The 20,893-nt window shown below is 42.8% G+C and overlaps 2 protein-coding genes across 2 annotated transcripts; both read right to left on the bottom strand.

Annotated features, from left to right (window-relative positions):
* Positions 1 to 4,434: 4,434 nt before the first annotated feature.
* Positions 4,435 to 10,498, bottom strand: psat1 (phosphoserine aminotransferase 1). The gene is made up of 9 exons (XM_041042475.1): positions 10,330 to 10,498; positions 9,731 to 9,791; positions 9,379 to 9,448; positions 8,097 to 8,302; positions 7,151 to 7,323; positions 6,484 to 6,653; positions 5,775 to 5,903; positions 4,983 to 5,120; positions 4,435 to 4,845 (listed from the first exon to the last, which is right to left on the bottom strand). Exons 1-9 carry the CDS (start codon positions 10,384 to 10,386, stop codon positions 4,743 to 4,745), a joined length of 1,107 nt encoding a protein of 368 aa, XP_040898409.1. The 5' UTR covers positions 10,387 to 10,498; the 3' UTR covers positions 4,435 to 4,742.
* A 4,520-nt stretch (positions 10,499 to 15,018) lies between these two features.
* Positions 15,019 to 17,737, bottom strand: kiss1rb (KISS1 receptor b). The gene is made up of 6 exons (XM_041042266.1): positions 17,518 to 17,737; positions 16,914 to 17,038; positions 16,399 to 16,534; positions 15,880 to 16,118; positions 15,606 to 15,758; positions 15,019 to 15,396 (listed from the first exon to the last, which is right to left on the bottom strand). Exons 1-6 carry the CDS (start codon positions 17,735 to 17,737, stop codon positions 15,160 to 15,162), a joined length of 1,110 nt encoding a protein of 369 aa, XP_040898200.1. The 3' UTR covers positions 15,019 to 15,159.
* Between the last annotated feature and the right edge of the window lie 3,156 nt (positions 17,738 to 20,893).

The following is a 20,893-nucleotide window of genomic DNA, read 5'->3' on the forward strand; positions in this document are numbered from 1 at the left end:
ATTTGCATCTCTCTTTCTTCCAGTCCCTTTCTCCAGTATTAGTTCCATGGGCTTTTTGGGTTTAAAGATTTCTTGGAGTTGCAGTAAGGCATCCTTTTCAGTTTTTCATTCCTGAAACATACCTTGTGGTGTAGAGATAGAGATATGAGAAGAAATATATATCACACTAATCCTTTTGCATCATTTACTGTACCTCAGTTGCCTCAGGCAGCAGTGAATCTTATTGTATTTCAGCCTTAACTGGAGGTCCCCACCCAGCCACACAGACTTTCAAAGTTATCACCAGGGGCTCGTGTAACAGTATTCCCAGATTTCCTTTCCTAAGCCAGATCAGCAACAAAACAAAACAAAAAACCCTATAGAAAATACATGATTACTATAAGCTATTACTATAAGCTTGATATACTTGTACTTTAGGTGTTTAACTGTGTTGTTGCCTCAGTTCACACCTGATCTCATTTTTAACCATGCTACTGCCATGGCTCAATGGTTAGCAGTTGGTCAGTCCACCACTTTGGTTTTGACTGAAATATCTGTGAAATATTGTGTTTAGTGCTAAATAGTAAAGGTTAGCATTTTAATACACCAAGTTAAACATATTAAACTTGCATGTTAGCATGCTGATTTTAGCATTTGGCCCAAGGGATCACTGTGGTAAAGTTCAGCTTCTGAGAGCAGCTAGCATGGTGATGGACTTTTAATCTTGTTTCAAAATCCAAAGTTGCACCTTGATCCAAACATAGAATCACAAATTTTCAAGTTTCTATCTTGGACATTGTGACAGCAGGCGTCCTCTTCCTATGTTGCCAACCACAGTGGCTGTGAATTGTGTCAGACAATGTAAGTACAACTAGGAGCAGAGCCAAAAACACACAAGAAATAAACTGAAATAGCACAGCCATCTGCAGAGATGCAGTTGCTGAATTTGCAGAGAGCCTTGAGTCTTGGTACACTACAGATGAGCCACCAAATCAATCTACAGTAAATATGGAAGTAAAGGAGCTCAGATATGTGCTTATGCCCCTGTGGCTTTAATACAAAATTGCAAAGACTGATGACTGGACTAAAACGAGCATGATGCCAAAGCTCCTGCAGATGATGGGAGCATGAAGGCTTTCAAGGCTACAGTTACAGATGACCATGAACCGAGACAAGCTGTTACCGAGAGACTTGAGCCTCAGAAAGCTGCAGGTATAAATGTAAAGAAAATGATGAGGCAGTGTCTTTTTGTTCTGACAGAAAACTCATCTAGCTTAGAGCAATACCTCACTGGCAGAACATTTTTAACTTTCAGCACACAAACCTTCGCAGCAGGTCCAACATCTCCCGCTCAAGGGATCCACAGTCAACACCAGCACGCGGAGTTTCTCCCCTGCTCTTGGTATTGATATTTGCTAACAGCCAAAATTACTTTTTGGGAAGAATCATCAGGGATGTTATATAAAATAATAACTCCTGGATCAACTTTACCTTGTGTTTCATTACATTTCAAAATGAAAGTAAGAAAATAGTGAGTCGCTTTTTTTCCTGTGGTCACCAGCTAGTCGCTGAAACCAACTCAAACAGTGTCACTTTCAGAGGTTACACTTCATGATCATCTACCATCTAGATAGTTTATAAAAGATATTGTATATCAGGGAGAAAGAGAACTTTATGGGAAATGTCTTGCTTCTAGAAAAGTGGACTGCAACACAATACAGATACTAATATGCTGAGAGGCTACATACTTAACAGTTCAATTCCCACTTATTCCACCAATACAGCCATTCATGCTCTGATAGTTGTAAAGCACACAAGATGAAAGCACTAACAAAAGGATCCATCTCATGCTCTATTAACATCATGCCCACTGCACACTAATAGACTCTTTACAGAGGTCTGCATCAGGATGACAGTCATCTAGAGAGGAGTTAATCACCTAAAATGTCCAGCTCCTGGATATGATGAGCCTACAACAACAGCAGTAAATAGTATACTTTGTCTAATATATACATATTTTCAGTACTTCATTTATAGATTTGATTGTATTTGTTTATTTATTTATCTGTCACAGCGTTGACGCTGAGATGTGCATTTTCAGAGAGGAAACAGATTTAACTCTTTAGTTGAAGGGCTCTTGCCTGCGGTGGTGAGTTGAACTTATCAGAGAAACCACACAAATGAGTGTTCACGCAGGCGTGAGAGTGAGAATACAACACACTGAATCTTCTTTTTTTCAAGTGAGTAATTATCAGTAATTAGTAGTTTCAATACATGTTGTGATTGTCATTTTATGTGGGCAATAACAGGGATCCTTATAGAAGGAGTCAGATATTAATTTCATCACTTGAGTCCTTTGAAAACATACGTTTCTTGATAAACACTTCCACCTAGAGGTCATCTGCAGTAACTTGTGCTATCATATGTGGTGAAGCTCAAACGTGCTAGAAACCCCTCCCTCCCCCAGTGGACTGTGGGTTTTTTCTTTCCTGGGAGTCTTTAAAAAGGTTTTAAAAGCTACACAGGCCCAACATTGTAATTTCTCATAAATAAGGTGATGAATCAGACAGTGAGGAACTGCAAAGGAGCTGATGGCAGGCTTAGGGTTGTTTGTGACACTCGCATGCAAGGTAGGAAAGAGTCACAAAAACAAAGCAAATACACTCAAAACCGCTCACACAAATCCCACACTATACACATTTCAGGCTTTGTGGATCAAACTTACCTCTTCCCGCTGTTGCTTCCCCTCCAGGGAGGCCAAAGGTCAGAGTCAGACACAGTCCGTGACCATGGAGCTGGTACAGCTGCAGTGTCATGCAGAAGAACACCCTCAGCAGGGCTAATGCAGCAGGGAACTGGCCTCTGGACATCCAGATGGAGGACCATCCTGCCAATGTGCTGATGAAAGCTGACCTGTTCACTCCTACGTACAGAGGTTTTTCCTGTCAGCAGGCAGTGAAATAGTGGGAGGTGATTGCTTAACCTCACGGGCAAAAGAACAACTGTGATTGTAAAGCAGTTGTGCTGCATAATATTATTTAAGAGTACCTTGATACAAAGCTACAAAGAAAATGTTCCCTGCCCTCTGGCTCAAAGTTTCACTGCACACTGCATCAGACTTGTTAGACTTGTTGCTGCACCTATCAGTCACACAACTACTTTCAAGCACATCTTGTGGCCTTCCTCAGTGGATGAAATTGTTCAACAACAAGGAACATGCTCCTCACTCGGAGGAGGTTAGTAAGTCCTTGGGGTTTGTAAGTCCTGTTGTCCACAACAAAGGACATTGAATCAAAATAAGTTTTGAACAGGTTAAAATTATTGTGCAAGATGGCGCCAGTGTGTGTGGCCCACCGTCTATCACTGCAAACTTTATCTGTGTTTTTGCTGTTTTTAACAATTGTCATTCATTCAAAAAAGCAGACTGCATTTTGGTGTACGATCGTCAGACTATTCTGGATCTGCGTCTTTATGCCGATATTTCGGCTGAGTTTTATCGGGATGATCATAATACGCTGCCCCTATTTCTTTCCGGGATCCCAGCTCACTTTTGCCGCACCCCAGGGTAGTGATGGTCCTCTGACACCCGAGGCTCCGGCACATGCGCGGTAGCTCATGAAGCAGTTGTATCGAACCACTGTGCCGAGGTGTGGTTTGGTCACGTGAGTACTGACGTTTGAAGCACTTGAGTGACGTTCGAAGCAGGTGAGTGCTTCGAACGTCATGCGAAGTGCCTGATTGGTTCGGTTTGTCATGTGAATCAGGTAGCGGGATTGAGTGTGTTCAGGGATAGGATAGCTCTATGAAGTAGCGGTCATTTGAATTTTTCTTTGCAGAGTAGGTCGGTTTGTTGCGGTTGTTAGGTGTTAGTAGTAGTAGTGTTGATAACGTATTTTTGGAGAATCAGTGTACATAGAGCAATAGATATATAATATAAATTAGATAGATAGAGAGATAGAGAGTTATATAGATAGGTTTATAGATATATAGTCCTACGGGTTTTTTCCAAGGCTGGGGAAAAAACTTTAGAAAAAGTGTTATTTCTTAATAAAAACTCATAAACAGTTACACAAGCACACCCACTGCCCTGTTCTTTGAGCAAACAGTTACACAAGCACACCCACTATTTCTACCACTTATGAGAAAGGCCACACTCTCGATTTGGTTTTCTCTTTAGGCCTGAGTATTGACCAGATTTATGTTAAGGACAGCCTTGTGAGTGATCACTGCTGTATATTGTTTAATGCACTTTTTCCATGGCAAAAATGAATTGCTGTGTCTCAGGAGGATATACATATGCATCCACAGGGGTGCCTGCTGGGAAATGGGGTGGCTCCCACACTCACCCGACCCAGCCACCCCCCTGAGTCAGGGTGCCATTTATACACATGCATGCACAGGAGTGCATGCTGGGAGATGGGACTGATGACAAGAAATTACACTGCAAAATGTAAGTATTGTCAAGTTAGATTTATTGGAATGTAAATATATTTTGAACAAGTAACAAGAATTACCTACAGTATGCATATCAAAGTACTGTTAGTAAATTCATAAGAATAGTAACTCTGTGAAACACAGATGTACTCAAGACATTACTGGCAACAGTAGTGGTTAAAGCTTATTAGGAACAAACAATAGGTATTACAAAACAGGCATCTAAAGGTGCACCTTCCTGATCCAACATGGATCTCAACATGGGGTAAACTTTTTTTTTTTAACTGTACTGATGTAAGGAAATGCCCCTGTGTGACATGAGGCCTGTTTTATTGGTGCTCTTTGAGGAACTCCTTCATATAGGCAGCCAGGGCTTCAGTGTCCTCCAGTGTTACTGCGTTGTACAGAGATGCACGGATTCCTCCAACTGACCTGCAGAGGGAGACAAATTAAACCCTAACTTTGCATAACCTTACATGTGGAAAAAATTCAGGGCCCAGTATTCTTTCCAGTAATCCATGTAAATATTAATGGAACAGCAAGAAGAGGCATGTGTTTGACAAACTCACCTGTGTCCCTTCAGTGATATCATTCCATGTTTGGATGCTCCGTCCAGAAACTCCTTTTCCAAGGCATCATCTCCCTCTTTCTTCCCCACACGAAATGGTACATTCATGCGGCTCCGACAAGCCACGTCCACGGGACACCTGAAATAATAATAACAATTAATTATTATTATTAATGTAAACTGTAAACTGCAAAAAATTATGATAAAATAAAAAAAGGATTCAATGGGAGGGGGGACAGAGAGTTCTAACAGTGGTGTTTCATATAAAGAATGTTTAGTTTGGTCGGGAAATCTATACTCAAGTAACTTGTTTTTAATTCCTGTGTATGCATTACATAGATATGACTGTGTTTTGTTATGGTTATCTTGATTATAGCTAAATGATGATCATTTCATTTTAAAGATGCTGGCCTGTAGCCCTCTATCACAGCTTGACATTTTGTCAGGTTTAAGAGTGGTGATTCATGACTGAAATATAAATGAGAATTAATCAAGAGTCTGAGGTTTATGATTAAAGATCTGTGAACTAATGTCACTTGTTTTTCTTCTTAGCTCTTGGAGCCACAGTATGATGTATTTATTTTGTGAACCATCAGCTGGAGAGTTAGACTCAGCCAGGAATGCTCTGCAGTATTTCAAGCTGATACGGTTTTAAATCTTGACATTGAGTGACACTGACTGTGGACCTGGACTGCCGCTGATGGTTCTGAGTGAATAAAAGTCAGAGAAAAAGTTTTGACCTTCAGCCAATTTCCTGTTTTAACATCCCCCACTGAGGTTTTTTGATACTCACACATAAAAGCCATTAGAAGCGTTGATAATGTCATAAATCATGGAAGATTTCTGTTTGTTGAGACTTTCCATGGCAGCGCTGCCACCGTTGTTTTTAATCCACTCCAGCACCAGACCCATGATGTAGATACTGAACCGAAAAAATGATGAGGCAGATTAAAAAGCAGTCACACACAACAAAAGTGGTAAAAAGTAGTTACTACTTCTTTCTCACGTCAAAATTAAGTCACAAAATTTTACATTAGGATTGTGAAATATTTCTAAATATCCTTAAAGGAATAGTTTGATATTTTGGGAAATGGGCTTATTTGCTTCCTTGCAGAGAGTACTTTGTCAGGCTGCAGCCAGCAGCTGTTTAGCTTGGCTTACCATAAGGACAAGGGGAAACAGCTATCCTGGCTCTGTCCTTTTGACACATTATATGTGTTTTGTTTCATCCACTATGGTACTAAGACACCCTAAATCCACTGAGGAGAACTGGTGCTGTTTTCACACCAAATACTGATTTGTTTACTGCACTTTGTATGAAGTTAAGTGATAAATAAAAACTATTCATGCATTATTTTTGAAAGCACCCTACAGTGCCTAAATTTTTTACACAGTACTATAGATTTTACAAATGCCTGTGTTTTACCTAGTTGATAGTAATAAATCTCAATTTGTAGGAAACAGAGGAGCTTCTTATGTTAAAACCAGAGCTGAGTCTGTACCTGAAACATGGCGGTGTGTTGTAGAGAGAATTCATTTCAGCCTGCACCTTGTAGTCCAGGACAATGGGACACTCTTTCAGAGCGTGGCCTAACAAGTCCTCTCGCACGATGACCACAGTTACCCCGGCACAGCCGACATTCTTCTGAGCTCCAGCGAAAATCAGCCCAAACTATACAACGCAAGAGAACACATTACACAAGAAATATGACTTTGTATAAAACCAAGCTATCGACTCGTTGGGTGAAATAGTTCAGTTTGGCTTGCGGGGATCACAAGAGGATCCCAGGAAGTCAAAAGGTATTATCATCTGTACAGTGGCTATTTTAGGACATCTCAGACTCAGACATTGTCAGGCTTGGCTCAGCTTTATTCAGTCTAAGCTGTATGCACTTCGTCAGGCTCAGTTGTACAAAGGCTCAAATGTTGCTTAGCACTAAATGATGATCTTAGCATGTTTCTATGCTACCTTTGTTGTGTTAACATAGGGCTATCTAATAACATGCTGAACTTTATGGGTGCTGTTGTTGCCAAATCAAAGTCTCCCAATAGTTTAGGGATGATAAAAGTTTCCTGGGATGTTGATACAGTCAGTATGGAAATTTAGGGAAAAAGGACCCAGAAGAGAAAGAGTTGAACATTTTATTCAGTATCACTCTTTGTCCTCACCTTCGACACATCCACCGGTCGGGACAGAAAGTTGGAGGACATGTCGCTGACTAGGACCACACCGTTTGTTTCAGGTGTGAAGTTGTATTCCACACCGTGGACAGTCTCGTTGCAGCAGTAGTACACATAGGAGGCCGAGGGGTTCAGGGTCCAGCTGCTGGGGTCGGGGATTTCTGGAGAGAGCAACAGAAGAACACAATAAAACAGGAGTCTACAGCCATGATTGGAGCTCTGTGAGACTGAGCTGTCTTAAAATGAACATGCTCACAATGACAATGCTCACATGCTGATGTTTAGCAGGTATAATGCTCACCATGTTCACTACATGGTGAGGGATATAGGGTGTTAGCATGGTAACATTTGCTAATTAGCAGCTAAGACAAATTACAGCTGAGGTATGTTGACTGGTGTTGCATCTGGTGTGATCCCATCACAAGATGGTCTGTAGTTTTACCTACTGTCTTAGAGTGGATGGGATTGACTGAAACTGGGATACAGTGTCTAGAGAACACTGTGAAGTCGGGGGGCCAATAGCCTCTTCCCCACTTCCTACCCCCCTTATTCTGGTGCCCTTGCTCAAACCTTATCCATCTTCTAACTCTAATCTTGCATGGTGACAAACACAGATAGAGACCTGCCGAAGTACTCAAACCCAGCTCTGTGGTAGTGGGAGCCTCCAAACGTCAACCCCACTGAAAATCCCTATCAGACACAACCATGTGGAAGAGGCTGCTTGCATACCAGAGTCTTTCACTGGTAGTCGGCTCTATTTGTTTATTACGTAACAGTCTGGACTCACAGCCAATTTTTGAGAGGGACTGGCCTAATGTGGCATGAATGACAATGGCCAGCTCATAAGAGATGAAACTATTTTTTGATGTGGTGATGGTAACTGAAAAAAACATTTAATAGTCTGCCACTGCAGTCCCACAAAACACAGACTTACTCGTATAACTATCCAGCTTTGGGTGTACAACATTGATTTTGCCGTATTTTTCCGCTTCTTTCGCTGCTTTTGCCGACCACGTGCCGGTCACCAGGTAATCGGCACACTTGTCCTCTTTGAGGCCAATCAGGTTGAGAGGAACAGCACTGAACTGTCCAGACCCGCCGCCCTGCAGAAACATCACCTTGTAGTTGTCTGGGATATTTCTGTGAAGACAAAGGTCACTGATTGTTAAACTGGTTCATACTCAACAGAGATACAGTTTGCACAACATCAACAACAGATAAAGGATCTACATCCACTGGTGTGGATGAAATGTTATGATAGAAACACGCAGCTGTGTCTTGTGTCTCCATAGTTAAACTTTATGGTGAAGTAAATATTATTATATAACCAAGATTATTGACACCATTTAGTAAAAAGTAGATTAAAACAGACTGAATGGTGTCGGTTTCTTTAAGAATAACAGGAGAAAACAAACAAACAAAAAGAAAGCACCTGCTTGTACTGGTTCACTTGCCAACAGCATTGGCATACATAAAACCATAAGAAGTCTCCCTAACATTAAAGGTAGAATTTCTAAAACTCAACCTGTCTATTTTGATCATTTCTGAGATAAATATTGACTTTGGAATCAGTGAAATTTTAGCATAAAAGAACTCATTTTAAAACTGACATCCCTAAAAATATGAATATAAAAACCAAAACCACAAACATCTGAATATCAGATTAACACAACAGTATGTGCAAAGTTCAGCTCTTCCACATGAATCTTATGTGAACCGTGTGAAGAAACACACCTACTTGACTGACAAACATCTTAGCACAGCCAAGCCCTAAATCTTTCTGGCTTTTAACCATCAACAGTCTGACATGTATACACAAGAGAGTCTGAGGAGAAAATGATAATATTAATACAGAAGCCGAGAACTTGAACAGCACGGGAGAAAACACACAATTATTAAAGTGACAATTTTATTGTTCCTATTATTCTACTTGTCATCAATCAGATTTTATTATGATACTCTCCTGTATGCCTGGGTGTGCAGGTATTATGGAAGTGTTGCTCAAACTAAACATGAAATAAAAAGAAGTCACCTTAGATGCCCTGGGTAAGATGGTGCTGTCTCTAAAAAAAATGTAATACCAACATATTGTGAGCTGAAGTTGCAAGAGAATATGAATAAACACCTTAGTTTGGAAGTTTTACATGGTGCTGCAGCACAACATGAGGAGAGAAGTGAAAGAGGAGGATAATAGAGAAGAAGCGAAAGACACTTACAGCAACTCTCGCAGGAGACTCTCTGTTTTGTTGAGGATTTTGCTGAAGTCTGATGATCGATGACTCATCTCTGGTTTGAATGCAATCAAAAACATTTGAATTTAATTTCACTGTCATATAATGAAATCTATATCCACTGCAGCACAAACTACATCCTCAAAAGTGACCACACAATTGAATCAACACCTCACTAAACAAGTTTCAACAAAATCAGAACATAAGCTTCATGAGGGGAGGATTTATTGTCCCTAATTAACTGGCCACTGGGTGTATGTATTGATATCATTAAAAAAAATGCAATACTTTTCTTTCACAGTAACTTAAATTCAACCCATCTGGAGGTTCTACTCACCAAGAACGCTAATGCCAATGCCACTGTAGTCCAGGAGCTCCTTCTGTGCCTGGAGCAGCACCTGCAACAGGTCAAATATAAAAGTATTTCTGCAAACACTATCAGGAATGATGATGGGTTGTTTTTAAGAACCAGGTCACATTTAAATCAGTCAAGTAACTTCATTAAATTAAAATTGTTTCTCTAATTTTACACTTATGTCAGTGACAGTAATCTAATCTGTTTGTGAAGTGAGTGAGAGATGTGATTTACTCTTCTGTGTTTTCCTGCCATCTAGAGGCTGTTTCTGCTGCTGCCAGTGAAGCAACAAAGGAGCAGGTTTCCACATGAATGAATGAGGCTGATGCAACTCAACGCACTGTTTTCAGTCTGTTTGAGCCGCTGACAAATACCAAGCGACAACGGCACTGAAACCAGCAGCTGTTCTCTCACACGGCTGAAAGCCAGTCTCTGTCACAGCGAGGGGGGAAACCGGGCCGACGGATTCGCAGCGAATGTGCAAATGCTGAGTTTTGAATGTTGCTTTAATTCACCTCATTAGACAGCTCCTTTCCCGTGCTACTAACGTTACACAAGTAAAAATAAGGATCTGAACTTACGGACTGGGGGAGCTTTGCAGGGCCAGCGCCAAAGTTGATGGTTTGTTTCTGCTCCATGATGCGAACGATTTCCTGCGTCCAGCTGGTGGATGTTGTCTGATTTCAGAGCTGTGGACGATCTCTCCCCTCAGCCTCGGTTGCACCTCTGCTGTTCTCCTCCTGCTCTGGTCGGCGTGGATACCAATTACCGAGTTGGGAAAAACGTTGCGTTCAGGTGCTGCCTCGCAAACGCGCCAGTTCGACTTACAAAACGAGGCAGATATATTATCATGTGCGTGTCTGTGCTGTAACGATTAGTTGATAAATCAATTAGTCGTTCGAAAGAAAATTAATCCGCAGCACATTTGATATCCGATTTATCTCTTCTGTAATTTTAAGCATTTGTGTGCTTATTTAGATAATGTAGGACCGATCTTTGATATTGTACGTTAGTGGTACAAATTCTCTAACATATGTAGATAAAAATAAAATGATCAGATATATAATTTAATGGGACTTTTATGGTCCCTGGGGGTCTGTGGCAGTCGCTTTATGTAAACTCTGTGAACATACAAATATTTTCGGGATCACCTGAAGGTAGCACAAGGATGCCCCGAGAGCTGAGCCAGCTATGCCATTGGCTGGTGTCACGTGTCTGTTTGGTAAACGGCTGTCATTGGTGAATGTCGATTGAGAAGGGAAGTGATTGGCTCCGCTGACACGCCACAAAAAAGTCAGTGCGCACCAGAGACGCACAAATCAGGGAGACGCACGCAGCTTTAGTGTTAAACAGGTTTTAATTTCAGCTGTTAGTATAATAGTTAACATTATAGTATCATGAAAGAATCTTCAATAAACTGCCACCTCTCTGTAGCTGTACTAAAATAAACTTACTGCCAAATAAGTGAACTGAACGGTATTGATGTTTGCCTGCAGCAGATGTAACAACTACGGAAAACCTGTTTAAAATATGTGGCTGAGTTTGTTTCTTTGTAGTGTCCTATTGTGTAAGATGAAAGCTTCCTTTCTCTGACAAGTCATTTAGGTAACATACAGTAGCAGTAACCTTTGGCTGCTCTTTGATAATTTCACGTGTCAGTCACCAATAACCTCCTGAGAGGAAAAAAGGTTTTGCCTTTTTTTTTTATGATAATTTAAGTGTTGTGGGTGAAAGAATCATGTTGCATTTTTTTTCAAACACATTGTTTGTTTTTATCAGCTGTCCCTTGTAGTGGACATGGGGTCTTGCCTAGCAGTGACATCACCTGATGAGGAAGTGTATAAAAGCAAAACCCCGACAGAGGGAGGCTTGGACACCCTCACAGCCCCCCTTAGCCTGACTCCATTCACAGTCACCATGCTCTTCGCTCGTGGGTTTGACTCAGGCACACGCCTAACAAAACAGTTATATGAACAATACAATAAACTCTCATCAATGTACTGTTGATGTACTGTTCTGTTGAATTCTGAAACTTAAGCAATAAAGACAGGAGACATATAAGTTTAAGCAGGGCTGGACTGGGACAAAAAAACGGCCCTGGCATTTTTGGCTTAGACCGGCCCCTCATAATTAGCGATGCACAACGAACTAATTTATGTATGTGTTCCCCGAAGCAATGTATTTTACTATTGTTACGTCTTGGCCTAGGGGAAACCATGGCACAACATTTAAAGGAAAAATCCCAGCTCCCAAAAACCACCAGCAAACTCGCAGTATCTACACATTCAATGGTTTATTTTAAATGCATCTTGCACACAAGGTCAGGAGGGCCGGTCTCTAAGTTTAAAAAAAAACAAAACAAAAAAAACAAACAGCATCGGCCCCTAGGACTGTCGGCCTAGGAAAATGCCCGGTATGCCCGATTACCAGTCCAGGCCTGATGTATCATATTACTGTGTGTGGAATTGGCAAATTGGCGCCGTCCCCATGTCCCAGCATGCACCACCAGCATATGCATGTAGAAACAGCACCCTGACTCAGGATGGTGGTTAGGTTGGAAGAGTGTGGGAGTCGTCCCTAGTGATTGTCCTCTAACACTCGAGGCTCCGACACATGCGCGGTAGCTCATGAGGCAGTTGTATTGAACCACTGTACCGAGGTGTGGTTTGGTCACTGACGTTTGAAGCAGGTGAGTGCTTCGAACGTCATATGAATCACCTGATTGGTTCGGTTTGTCATGTGAATCAGGTGGCGGGATTGAGTGTGTTCAGAGAAAAAGTATCTCTGTATAGTGGCGGTCATTTGAATTTTTCTTTGCAGAGTAGGTCGGCCAGGGTGCCTCATTGTATGGCTGTAGAAGGCGGCACCCTGACCAGAGGCCAGGGTGCCTCATTGTATGGCTGTAGAAGGCGGCACCCTGACCAGAGGCCAGGGTGCCTCATTGTATGGCTGTAGAAGGCGGCACCCTGACCAGAGGCCAGGGTGCCTCATTGTATGGCTGTAGAAGGCGGCACCCTGACCAGAGGCCAGGGTGCCTCATTGTATGGCTGTAGAAGGCGGCACCCTGACCAGAGGCCAGGGTGCCTCATTGTATGGCTGTAGAAGGCGGCACCCTGACCAGAGGCCAGGGTGCCTCATTGTATGGCTGTAGAAGGCGGCACCCTGACCAGAGGCCAGGGTGCCTCATTGTATGGCTGTAGAAGGCGGCACCCTGACCAGAGGCCAGGGTGCCTCATTGTATGGCTGTAGAAGGCGGCACCCTGACCAGAGGCCAGGGTGCCTCATTGTATGGCTGTAGAAGGCGGCACCCTGACCAGAGGCCAGGGTGCCTCATTGTATGGCTGTAGAAGGCGGCACCCTGACCAGAGGCCAGGGTGCCTCATTGTATGGCTGTAGAAGGCGGCACCCTGACCAGAGGCCAGGGTGCCTCATTGTATGGCTGTAGAAGGCGGCACCCTGACCAGAGGCCAGGGTGCCTCATTGTATGGCTGTAGAAGGCGGCACCCTGACCAGAGGCCAGGGTGCCTCATTGTATGGCTGTAGAAGGCGGCACCCTGACCAGAGGCCAGGGTGCCTCATTGTATGGCTGTAGAAGGCGGCACCCTGACCAGAGGCCAGGGTGCCTCATTGTATGGCTGTAGAAGGCGGCACCCTGACCAGAGGCCAGGGTGCCTCATTGTATGGCTGTAGAAGGCGGCACCCTGACCAGAGGCCAGGGTGCCTCATTGTATGGCTGTAGAAGGCGGCACCCTGACCAGAGGCCAGGGTGCCTCATTGTATGGCTGTAGAAGGCGGCACCCTGACCAGAGGCCAGGGTGCCTCATTGTATGGCTGTAGAAGGCGGCACCCTGACCAGAGGCCAGGGTGCCTCATTGTATGGCTGTAGAAGGCGGCACCCTGACCAGAGGCCAGGGTGCCTCATTGTATGGCTGTAGAAGGCGGCACCCTGACCAGAGGCCAGGGTGCCTCATTGTATGGCTGTAGAAGGCGGCACCCTGACCAGAGGCCAGGGTGCCTCATTGTATGGCTGTAGAAGGCGGCACCCTGACCAGAGGCCAGGGTGCCTCATTGTATGGCTGTAGAAGGCGGCACCCTGACCAGAGGCCAGGGTGTCTGAATTTCCGCAAGGGATTATGGAAAAATTACTTTTCTACAGTTTGATTTGCGGAAATGCTCGTAGGGATTCTTATTTTGCTATGTATTAAAAAGGGACATGTTAATTTTAATGTCATTCAGTAAGTGCTCGGAATTTTACTAAAAAGTAGCATTACCATATACTGACAATTATTCTGTTGGAACTGTTCTGTTAAAAAAGACTCAGGTGGGTGGCAGGGTTGGGAGAGTGTGGGAGCCGTGCCCTCTCCCAGCATGTGAATGCATTGAGGTATGGGTCTGCATATACTGTAGGTAAACCTACAGTGTGCTTCTATGTGTTTCTGCACCCAGCACTAAAGCAAACAAAAAAGTGGACAAATATACACTCTTAACATCATTTATTTTCTGATTCATTTCTATGAAAATTTTCACCTTATAAATATTCTAGTGTGTAAATGTGACACTGCGTCCTATTGCACATAATAACGACAGGAACAAGTAGCCTGGCTGACATCTAAGTATATTACCTGCATAAGTGCAGACTGACAGATAAAAAGACATTTTTTGGCTTTATAAGATAATCAACCGTATCTCACTGTTGTACATGTTTGTTCGTTCGTTCGTTCGTTTGCACAAGCTTTTGCACCTTTTGCAGTTGGTCACCACCTTTCCAGACTGGATTTTCACAAAGGATATTTTAGCTGAATTAAGTTGAATTCAACTAACAAAAACTGTGTTGCTAGAGGAGCCAGTATGATCTGTACAAAGACAAAGCTCCACTAATGGTCCTAAAACACAACTTGCTGACACTCAGAAAACAAAGTAACAGGACACAGCAGAAAAAGAACCAAATGAAAGAAACAGGAGATAACAGTGAACCTTTGAAACGTCAACAAAACAGAATAAGCGTCTCTGAACCCAGTATCTTATCATAGCACTTTTAAATAATCATATTAAACAAGGGTGTTGTCCACAAAGGATGCAGTCAGGAACAGTTGAAATTGTTGTCCTATACAATTTTCTTCACTTCCTCCAGAAATTGTGAAGAAGACTAAACCAAGAGCTCAAACATTTTGGCACCGCGTAAACTGACTGCATCAGTCCAGCTAAGCCTGAAAAATGTGACAAAGATAATTGTATTTCAGCAGCTCGTGAAGGTCACGAGAGGCATCTGACTGGCTTGTCCTTTTTAAGAGATCACATGGCAAGAATTGCTTGTATACGTGTGTGTGTGTGTGTGTGTGTGTGTGTGTCATCTCCAGAACAAACTATAAATAAACAATGAGTGCACAGTGTCCAAATGCCCAACGTGGCCTTTAGGACCCAGATGAAAGAAAGTGCATCTCTGCTTCTCCTTTGGGTGCCTGGCGATCCATTTCTCCCCCTTCCTCTGCGTCCATGTTTCCCACCCTGACTCTCCCCCTGGTGCGCCACATAAAGATGGCAGGGAAGGCGTGCTTGAAGGCCTTTCTGAAGTTGTTGCCCATGAAGGCATAAACCAGGGGGTTGACAGAAGAGTTGGAGTAAGACATGCAGTGACCCCAAATCTTCAGCTGTGGATGAAAAAAACGATTCAGACATTTTTCCCCATTCTGTGTTCCCTTTTCAGTTTTTTCTTTAAATGTTATCCACACAAAACAATATGATATTTTAACAGGATGATGTCTGTGTGTTTAGATTTGACTGAGCTATGACTGTGAGAAGAGTGTGTAAAAAATTAAGATGAGGATCATTTAATCAGTCATCACAGAGTGTAAGTTACCTTGTATAGAACGTAACTGCGGAGGCCAAAAGCTTGCAGGAGGATGCAGACCTGGATGGGCCCCCAGCAGATGAGGAACAGGGCCACCATCACCACCACCATCCGGGAGACTCGCCCCCGCACTGCTGCCGCTCGCTGGGCCTGAGCCTGAAGCTGGAGTTAAGGAAGCTTTGTAATGTCTTTGTAATGATCAGAAACAATTTCTGTAATCTGTGGATTTAATACGTGAGAAATAAGTTTTGCAAGTGAACGTAACTCCACATCTTTCTCTTACTTGGTAGCTACTATCGATGGGATTCACGCTGGGTTGGCCCATGCGCTTGAGCATGAAGGCATAACAGGCAGTGATAGTGAGCAGTGGCAGCAGGTAAACAGCCAAGAAGCTGTAGATGATGAAGGCTTTCTGGAGGCGGGCCGAGGGGAAGACCTCGCTGCAGTATGTCTGAGGACCAAACCAGTATCCTGTCTCTAGACGCTGGTACACAGCCACAGGGGTTGACAACAGCAAGGAGCCTGGAGAGGACAGGGGACATGACTGTGTGGCTCAGAGGGTGATGTTCAAAGTAAATTTAATTTACTGCCACGAGATGCTGGCTCCAAACTCCAAACTATGTGGATAGCAATTGAAAAATCCCCTACTGCTCTCGAGAATTACAAAGTCATTGCCTTTTCTTTCCACAACAGTAAGGGCATGTTTTTGTGATTGATAGGCATCTCAGCCTGTGACACTGGGCTGCAGAATGGTGGTTGCTGCTTGTGTGTGTGTGTGTTTTGTTTTGTTTTTTAATGATACCTATCCATATAGACAACGAGATGGCCAGAGCCATGCGCGGGGTGCGGTGTCGCAGTGACTGCAGAGGATAGACAGTGACGTAGCAGCGGTCCACACTCATCGCTGACAGAGTGATACATGTTGCCTGAGCTGTCACCTACAACACACACAGACACACACGCACACACACACATACACACAAAGGCAGACTTGTTTCTGTTTGACACTTTATTTTAAGCGTATGTGCTGCAGGAAAGACACACAAACATAAACAAGGCATTGTTATTACATTAAACACAACCTCTTTATGTCATTCACCTAATCTACATTAGACTATTTTAGGCAGATTAGTACATCATGAGTTTTTACTACATCTTTATGAAATTATATGCAATTAATTTATCATCACTGTCTATTTGCTTTTCAGCTATCAATCAATCCATCAGTCAAACTTCTTTTTAAAAAGCTCTTTTCATGCAAATTTTTTTAGCAATCCCATGCCTGTTTATTTGCTTGTTTAAGTGTTTGTATCTCACCTGCTGAAGGTAGTTCACCAGTCGACACATAAACTCTCCAAAGATCCAGCTGGGCAGTGGGTACAGTGTGGCAGTGAAAGGCACGCAGCAGACCAGAAACAAGATATCAGTCGTAGCCAGGTTTACTAGAGGAGAACAAGAACAGTAATTTCTAAAGAGATAAATGGAATTCAAGGTGTGTCAACATGAGATGAATTCAAGGGGTCAAGAATACCTTAAGTAAGTGTATCAGTACCTATAACGGTGGTGGGTGCTGAGGTTTCTGTCTTTCAAAATTAAATTTGGGACTACTCATCCATTCTAAGTTTTTATTCAAAATGTGACTTTATTTTTATGTGAATTACAAGCCAACATTACTGTCAATGTCATTTGATATGTTTTAATCACCTTATTCTGTGTTTTTTATTATGTGTACCTGGGAATTCTTCAAAAGCTGTACTACTACTGGGTAGTGGATTTATCCTGGTGAAATACCTGGTGAAATTAAACTAATCAAGAGGCGATCCCTCAGCTATGTTTTCTCTTTTGATCATGGAAAGTCACAAACTCTTAGGAATTTCCTTTTTGCATCCCATTACTACGTATTGTGCTTCAGAAATGTTACCTATGTAAAAGTTGGTGACGGTCTTCATCTGCTGGTGTTTGGTGACCACATGGATGACCAGTGAGTTCCCGACCAGGCCTACCAACATGATGAGGCTGAAGAAAGTGGGGACCAGCCAGGCGTCGACCAACATTGGTGGACCCCGTCCCTCCAGAGCTACAGACTCGTTACATGCCGACCCACAGTCTGGACCATGACTGGCTGCTGAATCCACTCTCATCTTCACAAGTTGAGTTTGTAGTGTCTGCTCCCATGCAAGTGTATCACCAAAAAAATGCAATAAAAACTGGTACATTTAAATATGTGCATAGTTTCATCATTTCATCTTGAAGTTATTTGAATGAACACTTGCTAATGACATAAGACAAAGCCAAGCTAAATGTTTAAACATATTAAATAAGCCTTTTTTTTGTATAATAATTTCTCTCACCTGCGTTCCGCCTGTTTGCTTTCGCAGTGCTCCCGTCTCTGCTCTGTAAAGCAAGGTTTAGTCCTGTGCTGGTCCGTGATGGGCTGTTGTTCTGTTCTCTGCAGGTCTGAGATGAAAGCACTGTTATAGACCCCCATAACTGGGGAGGGGAGGGGTTGTTTGGGGAGAGAGGCTGAGGTCATAGGAGCTTTTAAACAAAAACTCCATCATCATCTGTAATTACCCAGGACTGGCTGCCCTGTAAAATGACTGCAGTTGGACTCGAATAAAGTTATTTTATTTCTTCTTCAAGATAACATGCAGAAGTTGTAGTCTGTGTCAGCTTCAGCTCAAACTGCAGCTATACCTAAACCATTAATTTCCTCCAAATGTTATTCCACCACCATTTTATTTTACTATGTTAAAACAGGGAAAGCATAACCTGCAAACGAATATGAAAATGAATCATGGTGGCAGCTGCTGGTCGTGGTGACAGTACACCTTGATCTCCCACCGCTTCCAGCACAACAAACACTTTTTCTAAAGCTGTCATTACATCCTTTATGACCGTGTCTGCAAACGAGCAGCAAGTGGCAAACCCTGCCAGTTTCACAGAGTGATACAAGAGGAGAAGTGTTTGAGTACAAAGGGGATGTTTGTTATTTTTGCAGTTGCTGTTTGACATATTATTCAGGCCATCAGTGTGTTTGATGTAAACATTGGTTGTAGAAGCTCCTTTCCATGTGCTGCTCTATATACACTGATTCTCCAAAAATATCAACACCACTAACTCTCAAAACACCTAACAACCGCAACAAACTGACCTATTCTGCAAAGAAAAATTCAAATGACCGCCCCTATACAGAGCCATTCTATCTCTGAACACACTCGATCCCGCCACGTGATTCACATGACAAACCGAACCAATCAGGTGATTAGTTTGACGTCCAAAGCACTCACCTGTTTCAAATGTCAGTGACCAAACCACACCTCGGCACAGTGGTTCAGTACAACTGCCTCGTGAGCTACCGCGCATGTGTCAGAGCCTCGAGTATTAGAGGACCATCACTAGGGACGACTCCCACACTCTTCCAACCTAGCCACCACCCTGAGTCAGGGTGCCGTTTCTACACACAAATGCTGGTGGTGCATGCTGGGAGATGGGGACAATGCCAATTTGCCAATTCCCCACACAGTAATATGATAGATAATAGAAAACAGCTTAGCGGTGCAGATGATTTTTTTTCACGTGGTTGTGCCGCCCCCCATTTGATGCTGTCCCCGGCGGCTGCCCGGTTCGCCCGTGCCAAAAACCGCCACTGGCAACAATGATCACTCTGTCACAACTGTCTTTGCTGGTCTCAGTTCAATTTTATCTTTTCTGTGTCCCTAACTGTGACTAACTGGGTGGTAAAGAGGTGGATTCTGATGAGTTGCGATGAGTTTTTTTCCCAGGCATCTGAGAGTGTCTGGGAACTCCATGTTTCTTTGAGGCACCTAAAAAAAGCTTCCTCTGCAGGTCAGTCAGGTTCTCAAAGAACCATTCATTGGTTGGCCCTGGATCAGGATCAGACATTAAACAATCAGTGAATGATCCAGCATCATTCTACTAATCAGTATGACCATCAGTATTACTAACATGATAACTCTAAACCAATTATCCAACTAACTGACCAGTTTGGGGAGACACTGTGTTTGGCATCCACTGTGGACAGGACAGCTGTTTGGTCCAAGCCTGCACACCCAGGATGTGTGGATGTATCTCTTGCTTTTTAAGCCGTTCTCCAATAGAGAACAATGAATCACAGGGCAGCATCTTAGACTTTTCCACCAGGTGAGCAAGGATGACTGGATTTGAGAATGGAAAGCTAGGTTGCAGTTGTCCTTCCTGATATGACGACACTGCAGTGCTGGAGACAGGAACATGGACTGGGGCAGGTAAGCGCTCACTAAGGTGATCCCACCTTTTAAAGTGACACGTGGACAACTGGCTGAGATTTTCAGGGATGACAGCTCTGGATCTAAACGTCCCATGGGTGTTACCAGTGCCTGTACCTTCATTGCTGAAGATGGAGAGGGTGGGTCCGATGTTTCCAGGGTCAATATGTGTCATGTCACGAGATGGTGGTTTCCTTTCAGCCAAAGCTCTTAATAACTCTGAAACCTGAGAAAAGTAGCACTAGTTTAGGGGTTTGACAATTACACAGAAATCAAACACATTTTCAAAAGTGCTAATAAAAAACACATCCTTCAGTGACTCACAGTTGCTTCTGTGAACCATACACATCATGAAAAGAATCCAGATTGATTGTATTCCCTTGAGCTGCACGTGGCCTTACATTCTATGTAAATACCCTGTACCTGTACTTCATAAACAAAATAAAATCAAAAGGAAGTAACCTACAGGAGGAAAATGCTGATGATGATTCACAGGGAAGCAGCATGTTCTGTGGGTAAAATGTGACTATTCACTAAGAGTCATCAGGGTTGGTTAAAACCTGTAACCTTCCCAAGGTCAATACATTTAAAGCTGCACTAATAAACATTTTTACATTAGCAAAGGATCCAAGGGAAATGCGTAATGTGGAAGGGGTAGCTTAGTGATGAACCCACAGAGAATTATCACCTAACTCTGCAGCTCTCCTCAGTTCTACACAGTATTTTATCGTCTTTGTGCTCAGTTTTACTACATCAAGTGGCAAATGTTGTCACTTAATTCCAAATTAATGTTAATATTGCTCAGTTGCTTGTTCTACCCGAAACTGCCCCCAAAAATCAATTTGAACAATTTCAATGTTTTTTTTAATTACTAATTTGTTTTTTTTTAAATAGATAACTATCATCACCACAAAAGTCATAGTTTATATGGTTTCAAAATACAATGTGGAAACAAATTGACAACTGCCCTGTTAAATACTATTGGTAAATCTAACAATAATTATTGTATTATTTCCACTACCTTAAGCC

This window comes from Toxotes jaculatrix, chromosome 7, assembly GCF_017976425.1.
Source record: "Toxotes jaculatrix isolate fToxJac2 chromosome 7, fToxJac2.pri, whole genome shotgun sequence".
Classification (NCBI taxonomy): domain Eukaryota; kingdom Metazoa; phylum Chordata; class Actinopteri; family Toxotidae; genus Toxotes; species Toxotes jaculatrix.